This window comes from Labeo rohita, unplaced genomic scaffold (genome assembly GCF_022985175.1).
Source record: "Labeo rohita strain BAU-BD-2019 unplaced genomic scaffold, IGBB_LRoh.1.0 scaffold_197, whole genome shotgun sequence".
NCBI lineage: Eukaryota > Metazoa > Chordata > Actinopteri > Cypriniformes > Cyprinidae > Labeo > Labeo rohita.
In genome coordinates this window covers 45,315-61,005 of record NW_026128187.1, presented here as the reverse complement: position 1 = coordinate 61,005, position 15,691 = coordinate 45,315, and the positions used below count along the sequence as shown (strand labels likewise).

Sequence of the window (15,691 nt, the reverse complement as noted above, 5' to 3'; positions counted from 1 at the left end):
CCTGAAGGTTCCTGCTCTGACTCAAACGCTGAACTGTCCACCACCTCTAGCTCAACAGCAGGAGCATTTGCAGCACTAGTGCTACTGCTGCTTCCTTCGTCACCTTTTCAAAATAAATAAATAAACAAACAAACATTGTAGGCTACATATTGTAGACTAGAAATGAAAAATCAAAATAATCAAAATTTCCTTTTTATACGCTCCCTCTCTGCTCCTCCTTTGCGTTTACGCTCCATTTTTTTGAACGATTTAGTCAGATATACCCTGTCTCTGGATATAGCCAGATATTAGGCAGTGCGTCGCTGACGTTGGGTCATGTGGGAGTGTAATTTTCCCTCCGCCATTGCCTGATTCGTAGATTGAGAGATCCGTCAATTAATTCGTAGTTGCACACCAGCCTATCACATGCCAGGCTGATCGTCTGCACAGCGGCAGCCGGCAGGCCAGAACGACCGTCAGGCCACCGGGAAATGTCCCGGTGCTCCCGATGGCCAGTCCGCCCCTGGTAGACAGTAATATGATGCAGCTCAAAGTCAAAGTAAGTAATATAAATTTACTTTCTATAAGTTGAGCTAAAGTCACATGGTGGACCAAAGCATCACTGTTAACCTTTCCTGCTCAGTTTCCAGATCATTGTCTCAGTGGAGTATAGACTGTAATGTCTGAATGAAATACAAAGTATTAAATTATTATTATTATTATTATTATTATTAGTTTCAGGTCGTGTGGAAAGACTGTGGAGATCTACAGCAGACAAGCATGGCAATTCAGGTGTGGAACTTTGGTTATTATTGATAATAATAATTAGGGATGGGACAAAAAATCGATTCACCTAACAATCGCGATTTTTTTATTTACGATTTTAAAATCGATTTTTTTACACCAGAATCGATATTAATTCATATTAAATACAATTGCTTTATTTTAGCACTTACTTATAAACGAGGCGGACGAAAGTTACGTCTTTTATTTCAGCAGAGGGCGATGTGTTGTATCGGTTACATGATGTCACATCTCTTACTAGCAAACACGAAAAATTGAAAATGGCGGAAGGAAAGACAGCAAGAGATATACAGCCTGCACCATCACACTTTAAATCCAAAGTGTGGAAACACTTTGGATTTCACAAATTACCAGGGAATGAACAGCTAGACATGTCTAAAGCAGTGTGCAAACTCTGTCGAATACTGGTAACCTACTGTGGTAATACAACTAAAATGAGCGCGCATCTTGCTCGACATCATCCAGAGTTAAACGCCAAGCAACCTGAGAAAGCAGAAGCGTCTGCAAGCCAACGAACTCTAAATGAGACATTGTATAAGTTAGTGGTTGTTTATGCTGAAATATTTAGTTTGTTATAAACTGAAATAAAACAGGAAAAATGCTAAAATGTTTTTTTTATTGTGTATATATTGTGTACTATTCACATTTTTCCATATGGTCTAGAGAGAAAAAACAAAATCGCAACACATTACAATATTGAATCGCAATACTTGTAGAATCGGAATTCTTAAAAAAATCGCAATACATATCGTATCGGCACCCAAGTATGGGAATCGTATCGAATCGGGAGGTAGGTGTATCGTCCCATCCCTAATAATAATAATAATAATAATAATATTATTATTATTATTATTAAATCTGCCATATGATAATACAACAAATTCTGTATTTTCTTTTCATGTAGCTGTTTGTTTCTTTCTTTTTAAAATGGTTCTTTGTGTATAATTGTCAGTTTCTATGTGGTAAGGGGTGAATAAATTAACCATCAGTGTAATTAAAATCAGTGTAAAACGGCTGCATGAAAAGATGTCTGTGAATTTTATTGTTTGACAATCATTGTCATTTTATGCAGAAGCAAAAGTTTATAGTTAAACCCTAGTGTTACCTTTATGCTTTCTACATTACATTTTTGAATAATCGGAATGTTGGTGTACCCACTTAGATGCATTTTGTGCCTCAACAGATCTTGGACTCCAAAAGTGATTTGCAGAAGACATCTTGGAATGCATGGGGGTGAGTAAAACAAGATTTTCAACTTTGGGTAGGGCTGGGTATCGTTTTTTGATACTTTTTAGGCACTCACCAAATTGCCTCAACTATTGAGTATCAAAAAATGTCTCGTTGTTTGAAGTATTAAATGTCAGAATGCTTTATGTGCCCAAATCAAGTGCTGGTCACTGGCTGTGGCAAGGCATCAAGGGCTTTAAAATGCAGGAACCAGTACTGAAATCAAAGTATTGTTATTGATATTGAACTTTTTTGAATGCTTACATTAATTTTTGGATTAACTAGGACCATTAAAACATGTCATTTGGGCCTAGAGTTTAAAATAATTGGGTCTGTCATTCAGAAACATGGCTTTTCATATTACTGCTATTGTAGTGACACACATCTCTCCCTTTCATTCTAGCTGGATTTTCTGACGGTTACTGCTCCCATCTCTGAACAGAAATGCCTTGCTGAATGTTGAATGACCATCAACTCAACCTTGCCAAGACAGAACTGCTCATGTTTTCAGCCAGCCCAACTTTGGTGTTACAGTGGACACATATTAACTTCACTGACCACATTTCAGTGGCCCGATCCTGCAGATTTGCCCTTATGGGGCATGCAACAGAACTGCTTGTCCAAGCTCTTATTTTCTCTAAACAGGACTACTGTACTTCTCTCTTAGCAGACCTTCCAGCATGTCCTACCAAGCCTCTGCAACTAATCCAGCATATGGCACTGAGTGCAGTCTTTAATGAGTTGAAGAGAGTGACGTCACACAAATGTGTATGTGTACATGACTTTCTACTTTCAGACAAAAACAATCGGAGTTATATCAATAAACATCCTGGCTCTTTTAGGCTTTAAATTGGCTGTGAATATCTGCTATGAGTTTGAAGCTCAAAGTGCATCCATCCCTCATAAACTTACTCAACATGGCTCCGGTGGATTAATAAAGGACTTCTGAAGCGAAGCATATTTTACACCTTATAAAGTAAAATAACTAATGTTCAGGTCAAACAGCCATACAGAGTCAACTTAAACATAAATTGCATGATGTAGGATGTAGCTTAGCATGTCATGTCATAGCATTTTGCTAGAATCAAGTTTTTTTTTTTTACTTTAAAAAGTGTAAAGTATGCTTCACTTCAGAAGGCTTTTATTAACCCCCTGGAACTATGTAGAGTACGTTTATGAAGGATGGATGCACTTTTGAGCTTCAAACTGCCATTTACTGTCATTATAAAGCCTGGAAGAGCCAGGGAGTTTATTGATATAACTCTGATTGTGTTTGTCTGAAAGAAGAAAGTCATATACACAGAAACTATCCATTTAATACTAACACTTTCTGTTTATTAAAAAACTACTATGTCTACTGTGTTAGACTAACTGGGATATTGTATGTTGCTTTGGATAAAATGTCATTGTAAATGTACACAGGTATACAGCAGTTGTCTCTTGTATGTAGGTATTTTTGCATGTTCTAAATTATGTACTAAACGTGTTTCCTATAATTTTATTATTCATTTAACTTGACATACAATGCTTCTGTAAAATGACTATTACTGTGACTGTAGAATATGTTGTTAATTTTACAGAAATTGGCTGAAAATGTTGCTGTTGTTTTTATGCATTTCTAAGTACTGTGCTGTATTCTCTACTGTCCAAACATTTTAAACTGTAATATTTCTGGAAAATGAATGATTAAAATGTATATCTACAGACATTGTCTTTGTATTACGAATTTACAACATTTTTATGCAACATTTCTTGATTATTGTAGTTAATATCTGTATTTTAACAAAATTATTCCAGGTAGACATAAAATAACTTATACATACCTTTTAATTTTTCTGTAAAAAGAAGGATTAATCCTTTAAAAAATACGCATTTACTGCATTTTTATAAATTATTTCTTAGTTATTGTACATGGAAAAATGGTAGTTTAAAAGTAAATTACTGTAGATGGACAGATCAGTTCTATAAAATAACTAATTAAAACCTTAAATTTATGGCAATTAACCTGAAAGTTGACTTTTTCTATGTAATTTAACATAATTTTTGTATATTATCAACGATAATATACTGTAATTTAATGAGTTTTGACCATAAAGTTTGTCCTGTATTTTTACAGTCTTTGCTTGTAATTTTGAGAAATGGTGATTTCCTGTAATTTAACGGAGTATCTCTGGAATCCCTGCTGCCAGTCTTTTTGCCGTTTTTTTTACAGGATTTTTTTTTACAGTGTAGTTAAAGCAATACAAGAAACTATAAATGAAGTTGAAAGATGGTCAGTGGATTGGGGAATGAAGTTTTCAGTATCAAAGACTCAATATATGTTTTTTTTTCAAAGAAAAAGAAAACAGATTACATTGAAATTATATGATCAACTGTTAGAAAGAGTGACAGAGTTCAAATATGAATTGGAAACAAAATATTAAGAAAATTGAAAACAAATGCAAAGGTGTAATAAATTGTATGACCTCAATAACAAAGTATGAATGGGGAGCTAGGAAAAGTGCACTGTTATATATCAAGCCCTAATACGTTCTAGTTTAGATTATGGATATGCAGTGTATGGTGCTGCAGCTAAATCTCAGTTAAAGAAACTGGATAATATACAGTCTAGAGCACTTAGAATCTGCTGTGGATGCTATTAGGGTTGAAATGGGGGAGATGCCACTAGATTTGAGAGGAGAAAAGCTTGCAATGATGTATTGGGTTAACTTAAAGGGTAGTAATAAGAATCACTGTACACGCATAATACTCAATGACTGTTGGGAATATAAAAAGAATGGAGGAAATAGCTTTGGATGGAAATATGAACAGTGGGTCAAGGATTGTGGTCTAGAGGATGAAGCAATCTGTCCTAACATGCCATTAAGTGGTGTGTCGGTATGGAATATTCCTGAACCTGTTGTTGAAATGAGGTTACTGGAGGCCCAGGAAAAAGCAGAAGAATTATATAGTAATAGTTATGAAATTAATGTTTTTATGAGAGAACATTTTTATTCTTTTGTACAGATTTATACAGATGGATCTAAGGATCCAATTGAACAAAAAGTGGGCATAGGAGTATACATTCTATGTTTTAAGATGGAAATAAGTCTAAGGCTAAGTAATAAATTGTCTGTGTACTCTACTGAATTAACTGCAATTATAGTAGAATTGCAATGGGTAGAACAGGTTAGGCCAGACAGGATTTTAATTTGCTCAGATTCTTCAAATTAGCAAAAGAGGCATTAAAGAAAAACATGGTGGATGTTAAGGTGCCTCTGGGTAGAAGTGAGATAAAATCAGTGATTAATAGGAAATTAATAAGAATATGGCAACAAAGATGGGAAAATAGCAGCACCATTAAGTGGTATTATAATATTGTGAAATCAGTAGGGAAAAAAAGAACAGTTTTATGGAGACACAGAAAGGAAGAAGTAATGATCTCTAGACTAAGAATGGGACATATGGGGTTAAATTCAACACTAGCATTAATGGGTAAGCATGAAAGTGGGATGTGTAATGAATGTGGTATCTTAGAAACAGTTAAGCATGTGCTTTTTAAGTGTGGTAAGTATGATGGTCAGTGTGACAGTCTTTTTAATAGTGTAAGGCCAGTGTGTATTGTGGATCTTCTGGGGAAGGGCTTAAGTGATAATCAGATATATAGGGCTGTTTTAACTTTTTTGGAGGTTACAGGACTAGGTTATAGGATATAGAACTATAGTGTCTGAGGATGAGGAGCATCGTGCCTCTGTCTGCCTTGAAGGCTGAGGAGCCCAGTGTGGAAGCTGGAGGAGCTGAACACGCAGCGTCAGCTGAAGCCTGGGATCTGATCCTTTGGGGTGGGTGGGGTATTTTTTATTTTTATTTTTTAAATAATACAATTTTAATAAATAAAATACAGATTCATCACCCAGCTGCATAAGATATACAGTAGGTGGCGGTAATGCTCCTACGGAGTGAACGGCCATTCAACAAAAGAAGAAGAAGGAGGTTGCGAAGTATTGTTTTGCCTGTGCGGACTCTACCAAGCGTTTTCCCTGTTTCATTGCCTTGTTTTGTTATTTCCATGGTCATTGTTTTGTTTCATAGTCATAGTTTTGCCTTGTTTTCATTGCCATAGTTTTTGTGTGGTTTCATTGCCTTGTTCATTTGTTACTTTGGACTGCTCACTGGTATTTTGACGTTCTGCCTGTTTATAGGATTACGTTCTTGTCTTGTTATCTGTTCACACTTCTGACGAGTCCCCTTACGCACATCTACTCTGAGATCTTCAAGCTCTACAGAACATCTGCAGATTCTTTCTGTCATTGTGAAGAAACATCTTGAAGAATGAGAAGCCTGATGTCTGTGCTGTTCCTGGTGATCTTCTGCTCTGTGCAGATGACTAGTGGTGAGCACTCTTTTTCACTCATTTTCATTATTCATATCATTTCATATTATTTATGGAAGTTTCATTTGTTGTATTTGGTGATTTAAAATGCTGTGATATAGTCACATTGGAAACTTTTGTGTTATTTATTAATACTTCAGCTTCTGAAGCAGCTAATAATCCACCAGAGTGCTGTGTAGAGTTCTCTAACGTGAAAATTCCTGTGAAACTGGTGGCATCTTACTCCTGGACCAACAGCAACTGTCCCAAACGTGCTATTGTGTGAGTAACATCAACATTATCTCATTTTCAAACTCAAAGTCTTTCAAATCTCAAAGTCAATCTGAATGAGACACTCCATTAAATAAACTTTGATATAAACCTTATTATTGTGTCTTCCCTCTCAGGTTTAAGACAAGTGCAGGGAAAAAGTTCTGTGTAGATCCTGAGATCACCTGGGTGAGCCACCATGTTAATAAAGTGGACAAAAGAACAACAGTGGACAAAAGCCACACTGTTTCTATTTGAACTGTGCATTTCATATTGTATATTCAAACCTTGTACTATTTCCAATGTGTATATGAAATATTTTATTTACTGAATAAATTTGTGTGATTGGATTCAGTTGTTTTAATAAAATATCAATGATAAAATTATAAAGATGTAGTAATGATTTTATTCTCTACTGTGTACAAGTATAATAAATTCTATTCAAATTTGTGTCAGTTATGGCATCTAATGGTGGAAGTTTTCAGTCTGATAGACTTTCAATGACAAAGATAAAAGATTAAACTATGCTGGAATACATTAGATTTTATGCAAAGTTTTCCCAAACTATTATAGATGATAAAACATGCTAAAAGTTTTTGTCCACTCTAACTGTAAGATTACAATGATTATAAGATTACTATTTGCAATAGACTGTTGGCATTATGATTGTATTCCAAAACAAAAATCAATAAAGAAAGAAAATGTACATAAAAATTTTAAGAAACTAATGTTGTCTTTTGAGTTTTTAAAATGACCCTATACTAGATCTCCAGGTGAATCTTCAGAAATTTCCAGACTCCCTTTTTTTTCTCTCTTTAATTATGAAATATTGTTTTAGCCTGACTGACAGCTTTTTTAAAGTGATTGTTTAACTACCAGGTAAATCACATATTTTTCTTACTGTAAAGACAAAATGTATTGTTTTCAAATTATTTTTTCAAATTATTATGTATTGTTTTATAATTATTTTGTGAAAATGCTGTGATATGATCAAACTTTTATCTTATTTCTTCATATTTCAGCTACCAGTGCACTTGAATCAGCACACTTAAAGTGCTGTGTAGAGTGCTCTAATGTGAAGATTCCTGTGAAACTGGTGAGTTCTTACTACTTGACCAGCAGCAAGATGTGCCAGACGTGCTATCTGAGTTTATTATCAATTATTATCTCATTTTCAAACTGTGGAGTCAATCTGAATGAGACACTCCATTAAACAAACTTTGATGTAAGTCTTATTTTTGTGTCTTCCATCTCAGGTTTAAGACAACTGCAGGAAATGAGTTTTGTGTAGATCCAGAGACCATCTGGGTGAGCCACCATGTTGATAAAGTGAACAAAAGAACAACCAATGCTACAACAACAACTGCTGCTGCATCAACAACTTCTACCACAGCACAAACTCAGACTCTCACAGTCTAAAAGAATCTACACTGTTTCTACTTAAAATGTGCATTTCATATTGTATATTTAAACCTTCTGCTGTTTCCAATATGTATAAAAAATATTTTATTTACAGAATAATCTATGTGATTGGGTCCATTTGATTTAATAAAATATCAATGATAAAATTGTCATAATGTATTAATGTTTTTATTGTCTATTGCATACAGGTATATTCAGTTTCATGAAGAAACAGCACATTTGTTTTAAATAACTCAGGCTATTATGAATTTTCTAAATGTGACTATAAACAAATCTGTTTTAGCAATACATTTCCCTTCTCATGTAGACACTAAAATGCTATACACTTTGTGTTAACAGAATTATCAAAATAAAATACAGTATGCAGCTTTATGTACTTTGTGATAGTCCTGCAGTCATATTCTGCCATCTAATGGTGGAAATTTTCAGTCTGATAAATTTTCAATGACAAAGATAAAAGAGGAAACAATGGAATACATTAGATATTATGCAAAGTTTTCCCAAAGTATTACAGATGATAAAACCATACAAAAAATTCTTGTCCAGTGTAACTATAAGATTACAAGACAAGATTACAATTTGCAGTGGACTGTTTGAATTATAATTGTATTCTAAAACAAAAATAAGTAAAAAAGAAAATGTGCAGAAAGTTTCTGAGAAACTCATGTTGTCTTGTGAGTTTCTAAAAGGACTTTGTCAATCTCTGGATGAATCTTTAGATATTCAAGAGACTCGCCTTTACCATAATTGTTTAGAGAAATGCACTTGCTGCTTTGCAAATGTTAAGGATGATTCAAGAAATGTACCAATGCGACTGAGAAAAACTGTAATATGTGAAATATAGTTGAAAAGTTGAATTGAATAATATTGAAATACTTGTTAAATGAAAAGATCACCCCAAAATAAAAATTCTGTCATTAAATAAAATGCATGTGTGCATCGTCATACTCTCATGAATGGTGGCAGAGATGTACCTATAATAGAAGAAATTATTGAATGAAGTTGTTATTTTTGTTTTCTTTGCACACAAAACGTATCCTCATAGCTTCATGACATTACAGTTGAACCACTGATGTCACATGGACTATTTTAATGATGTCCTTACTACCTTTCTGGGCCATAAATGTGATAGTTGTGTTGCTGTCTATGCAGAGTCAAAAAGCTTTCGGATTTCATGAAAAAATATCTTTATTTGTGTTCCAAAGATGAACAAAGGTCTTGCGGGTTTAGAACAATATGGGTGAGTAATGACAGAACTGTCGTTTGCTCAAAACCTTTTCTCAAAACCTTTTGTTGTCATTTGTGTGCATGAACATACAGATTAATTATATTTGTCTGATTGGGGATATTTCAGCTGTAGTACTTGATACAGCACAATCAAAGTGTTCTAGAGAGTTCACTAATGTGAAATTGATAGCGTCTTACTACTGGACTAGTAGCATTTGTCCCAGACACTAACTGCAAGTGAAAAGTTGCATTTTCCAATCATTACATTTACATGTTTTAATTCTGAGAATCAGTTTAACTAGTGATTCTCTATTAGACCAACAACTCTCACTAGAAACAAGAAGTGGTTTTGTTTTCTTAGAGCAGTGGTTCTCTGTCATGTTTCTAGTGGTCCAACATCTTAAATTTGTAGTTAATTTAAAGACATCTGAACCAGTTAATCAAGGTCTTTGGGTTTACATGTGAGTAAGGGGTCAAGGTCAAGCACCTGATATTTGGTGACAGCACAACTCAGATTTGATCATTAATATCTCTTGATTTATTGAATGTAATGCTGAGCTTGACAGGCCTGAAAAAGAGGAAGCTGTGTGTTGTTTTGCTGAAGCATGTTTTCAGTGAATCTAAAAGAAAACTACTTGTCACAATTTCACATGAGCAACAAAGCAGAAAAAGGATGAGGGAAAGGAAGAGCTAAAAACAGCTCTCATTCTACAATGTTGATACTCAGAAATGGATTTGCATGAATGTCAGGAATATGTCTCCGACTATGTATATAAGAAGGTGCTCAGACATTATTCTCTGACATCTAACTCTGAGATCTTCAAGCTCTACAGAACATCTACAGATTCTTTCTGTCATTGTGAAGAAACATCTTGAAGAATGAGAAGCCTGATGTCTGTGCTGTTCCTGGTGATCTTCTGCTCTGTGCAGATGACAAGTGGTGAGCGCTCTTTTTTTTTTTTTTTTATTTTTTCTGAAGACGAAATATATTGTTTTCATATTATTTATAGCAGTTTCATTTGTTGCATTTGGTGATTTAAAATGCTGTGATATAGTCACATTGAAAACGTTTGTGTTATTTGTCAATATTTCAGCTTCTGAAGCAGCTAATACACCACCAGAGTGCTGTGTAGAGTTCTCTAACGTGAAAATTCCTGTGAAACTGGTGGCATCTTACTCCTGGACCAACAGCAACTGTCCCAAACGTGCTATTGTGTGAGTAACATCAACATTATCTCATTTTCAAACTCAAAGTCTTTCAAATCTCAAAGTCAATCTGAATGAGACACTCCATTAAATAAACTTTGATATAAACCTTATTATTGTGTCTTCCCTCTCAGGTTTAAGACAAGTGCAGGGAAAAAGTTCTGTGTAGATCCTGAGATCACCTGGGTGAGCCACCATGTTAATAAAGTGGACAAAAGAACAACAGTGGACAAAAGCCACACTGTTTCTATTTGAACTGTGCATTTCATATTGTATATTCAAACCTTGTACTATTTCCAATGTGTATATGAAATATTTTATTTACAGAATAGTTTATGTGATTGGATTCAGCTGTTTTAATAATAAATTTTTCAATAATAAAATTATCATGATGTAGTAATGTTTTTATTCTCTATTGGATACAAGTATAATAAGTTCTATTAAAATGTGTGTCAGTTATGGCATCTAATGGTGAAAGTTTTCAGTCTGATAGACTTTCAATGACAAAGATAAAAGATGAAACTATGCTGGAATACATTAGATATTATGCAAATATGCAAATGTTTTCCCAAACTATTATAGATGATAAAACCATGCTAAAAAAATCTTGTCCACTCTAACTGTAAGATTACAAGGATTATTAGGTTACTATTTGCAATAGACTGTTTGCATTATAATTGTATTCTAAAACAAAAATCAATCAAGAAAGAAAATCTACATAAAGATTTTGAGAAACTCAAAACTCAAACTCAAAAGTTGTCTTTTGATTTTTTAAAAAAAGGACCCTGTACTGTAGATCCCCAGGTGAATCTTCAGAAATTTCTAAAGACTCCCTTTTTTCCTCTTTAATTATGAATTATTGTTTTAGTCTGACTGATTTTTTTAAAAGTGAATGTTTCACTACCAGGCAAATCACAAATTTTTCTTACTGTAAATAAAAGAAGACCTGCTCTGTTTTTGATTACTTTTGTATATTTTAGTTCTGTGAAGCAGGTTAACTGTACTTCTCATTAGACAATGAAAAGGCATTAGAAACAGTCTGTCATCTCAGCTTCCCTAAAATTACTTAAAACATAATAATAACAATAATTCATAGAATTGAAACAAAATAGGAACTGTTGAATTGAAACAAAATAGGGATTTAAATGGCCTTTTTAAGCAACTGATGCTTCATTATTTTATAGGCATGAAAGATACCCAAATTACCACAGAATAACTGTGATAAAGGTTACTGCATACTGCAAATACACACACTAATATTAACATATGAATGAAAAGTGGTCTGTTGGTTATTCACTCTCAGAAAAAATAAAGTAAAAAGTAAATTTCTGTTGCTGGGGAGGTACCCTATGGTACAAAAGTGAAAAGGTACATTTTTGTACCTTACCTACCCCTAAACAGTACATATTTGTACCTTTTCACTTTGTACCTTAGGGTACCGCCCCAGCGACAGAACTGTACTTTTTTTCTGACAGTGTTGGTAATGTTAATGGTCATCTTTTCGGGGTTGTAAAAACGTCTGCTCTTTCTGTTTCACTATTTGTAAGGGTTTTGTGTCCGTTTCTCACATAAAAGCATTTACAGTTCAAATAAAAATTAATTTCAATTGTCTAACTACAGTAAAACCACAATGTCTTTTAAAAATGGTGTATTGTATTTGAGAAGTTGTAAACGGTTGGTGAAGGCAATACTGTATTTGTGTCATAATATTAGTATCATTTCTCAAAGTAGAATCGTCTTTTCAAAGTGTAGTATTGTTGTATGAGCATAATTTGCAAGTTGTGATTTCTTGTTTCTAAGCATAGAAGTTAATGCACAGTGTGCCTTATTTTAAATATAGTAACAGTGATCCTAATTTACAAAGAGGCTACAGACTGTGGTCTCTTAGTTTAGTACTAACTTCAATAAAATCTTGCTGAAGTAGACAGGCCTGAAAAAACAGGAAGCTGTGTTTTGTTTTCCTGAAGCACATTTTCAGTGAATTTGAAAGAAAAGTACCCTACCTTCCACTTTCACATATGAGTGGCAAAGCAGAAAAAGGATGAGCAAAAGGAAGAGGTAGAAACAACTCTCATTCTACATTGTTAATACTCAGAAATGGATTTGCATGAAAGTCTCACTACAACAACAACTGCTACAAAAACAACAGCCACAGAATCAAAAACAACTGCTGCTGCATCGACAACTACTACTACAGCAAAGACTCAAAGAGCCTTACAGTCTAAAAGAAGCTATACTGTTTCTATTTGATCTCTGCATTTCATATTGTATATCTAACCACTAATATATATATATATATATATATATATATTACAAAATAATCTGTGTAAATGGATCCAGCTGTTTAAATAAAATATAAATGATAAATTTATCATGTCGTGATGTTTTTTCCTTTCCCTGGATTTTTGCATTTAGTCTTTTCATTTACATTTTATTTAAACTTATTTTATTTTTATTTAAAAGTCAGTAGTAAATATAGATGTGCAATAAAAAAACATTTAATACATAAATATAACAATAAAAGTAATAAAAAAATGATATTAACAGTGTTTAAATCCATTCCATTGATTCACAAATTTTCTTCCAGACAACAAAAACACTTCCTCAAATCCTCATAACATACAATTAATTTATCTCAATGTAAATGTTTCAAAAAGACATTTACAGACAAATATTACACACTTTTAATGGGTGTTTATTCAGAGTCACCTCTTCATTATTAAATCATTTTATTGTAATCTAATATGGATTATATTCTTGCAAAGTGAAGAAAACGGTTTTGTTACTCTAATGTAAGACTAGCAAAGCCAAATTTAACCAAAATATACTTTACAGAACTGTACAATATAGAGATGCAAATATGACACAATACAAAAAGCAGTGAACATTAAGAAAAGTTATGAATGTTTACATACGCTTGATTCTTAATGTGTTGTTACCCGAATGATCCACAGCTGTGTTTTTTGTTTAGTGATAGTTGTTCATGAGTCCCTTGTTTGTCCTGAACAGTTAAACTTCCTGCTGTTGTTCAGACTAATCCTTCAGGTCCCACAAATTCTTTGGTTTTCCAGCATTTCCGTGTATTTGAACCTTTTCCAATAATGACTGTATGATTTTGAGATTCATCTTTTCACACTGAAGACAACTGAGGGACTCATAGGCAACTATTACAGAAGGTTCAAACACTCACTGATGCTTCAGAGCAAAAAAAAAAAAAAAAAAAAAAAAAAAAAAAAAACATGCATTAATAGTTGGGGAGTGAAAACTTTTTGAATTTGAAGATCAGGGTCAATTTAACTTATTTGTCTTCTGGGAAATGTAGCTGAAAAAAAATATAATATTTAAGCAAAACAAGAAAAATGTAGTCTACACATCTTTATTCTGTTCAAAGGATTACGCCTCTTTCCTTCTGAAGCATCAGTGAACATTTGAACCTTCTGTAATAGTTGCATATGAGTCTCTTGAACTTCCTTGTTTGTTGACCTAGTTCTTCAGCTAATTTGATTAATCATTTTGTTCCTGGTGTCTCATTTATTATTTCATCAGTTCCTGTCTATTTATTCTCCCAGTTTGGCTCAATTCCTTTGTCTGATGTCATATGTGTTGTGGTTTTGTTTGCTTGTCTGCCTTTCTTTGAATTTACTTGTGGATATTATTAAAGACTTTGTTTTGGATCTTTGTCTGTGCGTGATAAAGCTGATTATAGTTTTGTGCTGTGGAGGATTACATTTAAATAGTGTATCTTTTCAGTAAGTCTGATGAAGTTGACTAATCTAGGTCAGCCATATTTGAAAGTAGATATGAACTGTATGTATTTCCATTGACATAATTCTCAGTTATAAGAAGTGGTCTAGTAAAATAGACAATTAAAGAAAACTGATATATAGACAGAAATACTAATATTTATTTCTCAGTCAAAGCAGTATGAGAAAGTCAAGTGCTGCCTTTGTGAAATATTCAGAGTGAGATGACTTGAAGGAAGCAAGAATTAGGTTCTTTCTTGTAACACTGAGGAGAAGTACAGAATTAGAAAGAAGAAATGAAACCATTCAAATGGGTCGTACCACAATGTTGATCCTCAGAAGTATATTTACTTGGATACCTGTTAGAGGAATATGTCCTACTCAGTATAATGAGAAAAGTTATTCTGTGCATGATATATTTTCTCTGAATATTCATCTCTGAAATTTTCACTTTCATTTTCTTAAAAAATGACAGTTTACCCAAAGATGAAAGTTTTGTAATTATTCACTCAAAACCGTGAAACACCATGCAACACTAAAAAAAAAAAAAAAAAAAAAATTAATTACAAAATGTTCAAGATCCTGTATTTTAAATTTACAATTTGAAAGGGAACTGACACCATGTCTGTGAAGTGTGAATATAAAGGCTCTTTAATGAATAATGACTTTTATAATTTTTATAAAACTTTTATAATGAATTTTATAATGATTTTATGATGTTTTAAGTTTTTTTTACAGCCTGAGAACCACTGGTCACCATCCACTTCAATTGTATGGAAAAAAGTTAACTTTCTTCAGAATATCCCTTTATGTTCCACAGAAGAAACTCATATGAATGACATTAGTGTGTAAATGATGACAGAATATTCATTTTTGGGTGAATTATTCCTTTTACTTTAGAGTATGAGATACATTAAAGAGATAGTTCATCCCAAAAAAGAAACATTTATGTTAATTTACTAACCTTCAAGCCATCCAACATGTAGGTGGTCCTTGGAGGGTCATAAAAATGCAAGTCAATGGCAACCATCACTTTGAGAGTCAAAAAAATAATATCAGGCAACATAAAAATCAGTACCAAGGCGGGTAGTGTCAAAAGCAAATGTCCCATACCAGCTACTGTGTAAGTATCCTGTTAAGATTTTCAGAACCAAACTGAATGAGGCAAATGGCGTATAATAAAAGTGAACTTTTAAAAGTGTCTTCTAGTGGTGATCGTTCATAATAACACATGCTCCCTTGAACACATTTTAGCTAATTATAATTATTTTATCCAAGACCCAGAAAGGTAGTAAGAACATCGTTAAAATATAGTCCATGTTACATCAGACGTTCAACTGTAATGTAAAGTAATGAGAATACTTCTTGTGCACAAAGAAAACAAAAATAACAACTTATTTCAACGATTTCTTCTCTCCAGACACAGTCCTCCGCTATTATTTGTAGTATGACGCATGCGTGT

At 33.4% G+C, this 15,691-nt stretch overlaps 1 protein-coding gene across 3 annotated transcripts; it reads left to right on the top strand.

The window, feature by feature from the left end:
- The first annotated feature begins 5,962 nt into the window (after positions 1–5,962).
- Positions 5,963–10,856, top strand: LOC127159187 (monocyte chemotactic protein 1B-like). Of its 3 annotated transcripts, none has more exons than XM_051102084.1 (3): positions 5,963–6,382; positions 10,375–10,495; positions 10,621–10,856. In XM_051102084.1, the coding sequence occupies exons 1-3, from the start codon at positions 6,322–6,324 to the stop codon at positions 10,739–10,741; spliced, it is 303 nt and encodes a 100-aa protein (XP_050958041.1). In that variant the 5' UTR covers positions 5,963–6,321; the 3' UTR covers positions 10,742–10,856. The 3 variants fall into 3 exon arrangements, with proteins under 3 accessions (XP_050958041.1, XP_050958039.1, XP_050958038.1); XM_051102082.1 differs by lacking the exon at positions 10,375–10,495 and adding an exon at positions 6,523–6,643; XM_051102081.1 differs by lacking the exon at positions 5,963–6,382 and adding an exon at positions 10,067–10,220.
- Positions 10,857–15,691: the final 4,835 nt, after the last annotated feature.

Excerpts from the sequence above, each read along its gene's own strand:
- LOC127159187 (XM_051102084.1), top strand. The coding sequence starts at position 6,322 with ATGAGAAGCCTGATGTCTGTGCTGTTCCTGGTGATCTTCTGCTCTGTG. Across the intron at positions 6,383-10,374 it reads CTCTGTGCAGATGACTAGTG|CTTCTGAAGCAGCTAATACA; the intron begins GTGAGCACTCTT and ends TCAATATTTCAG. Across the intron at positions 10,496-10,620 it reads TGTCCCAAACGTGCTATTGT|GTTTAAGACAAGTGCAGGGA; the intron begins GTGAGTAACATC and ends CTTCCCTCTCAG.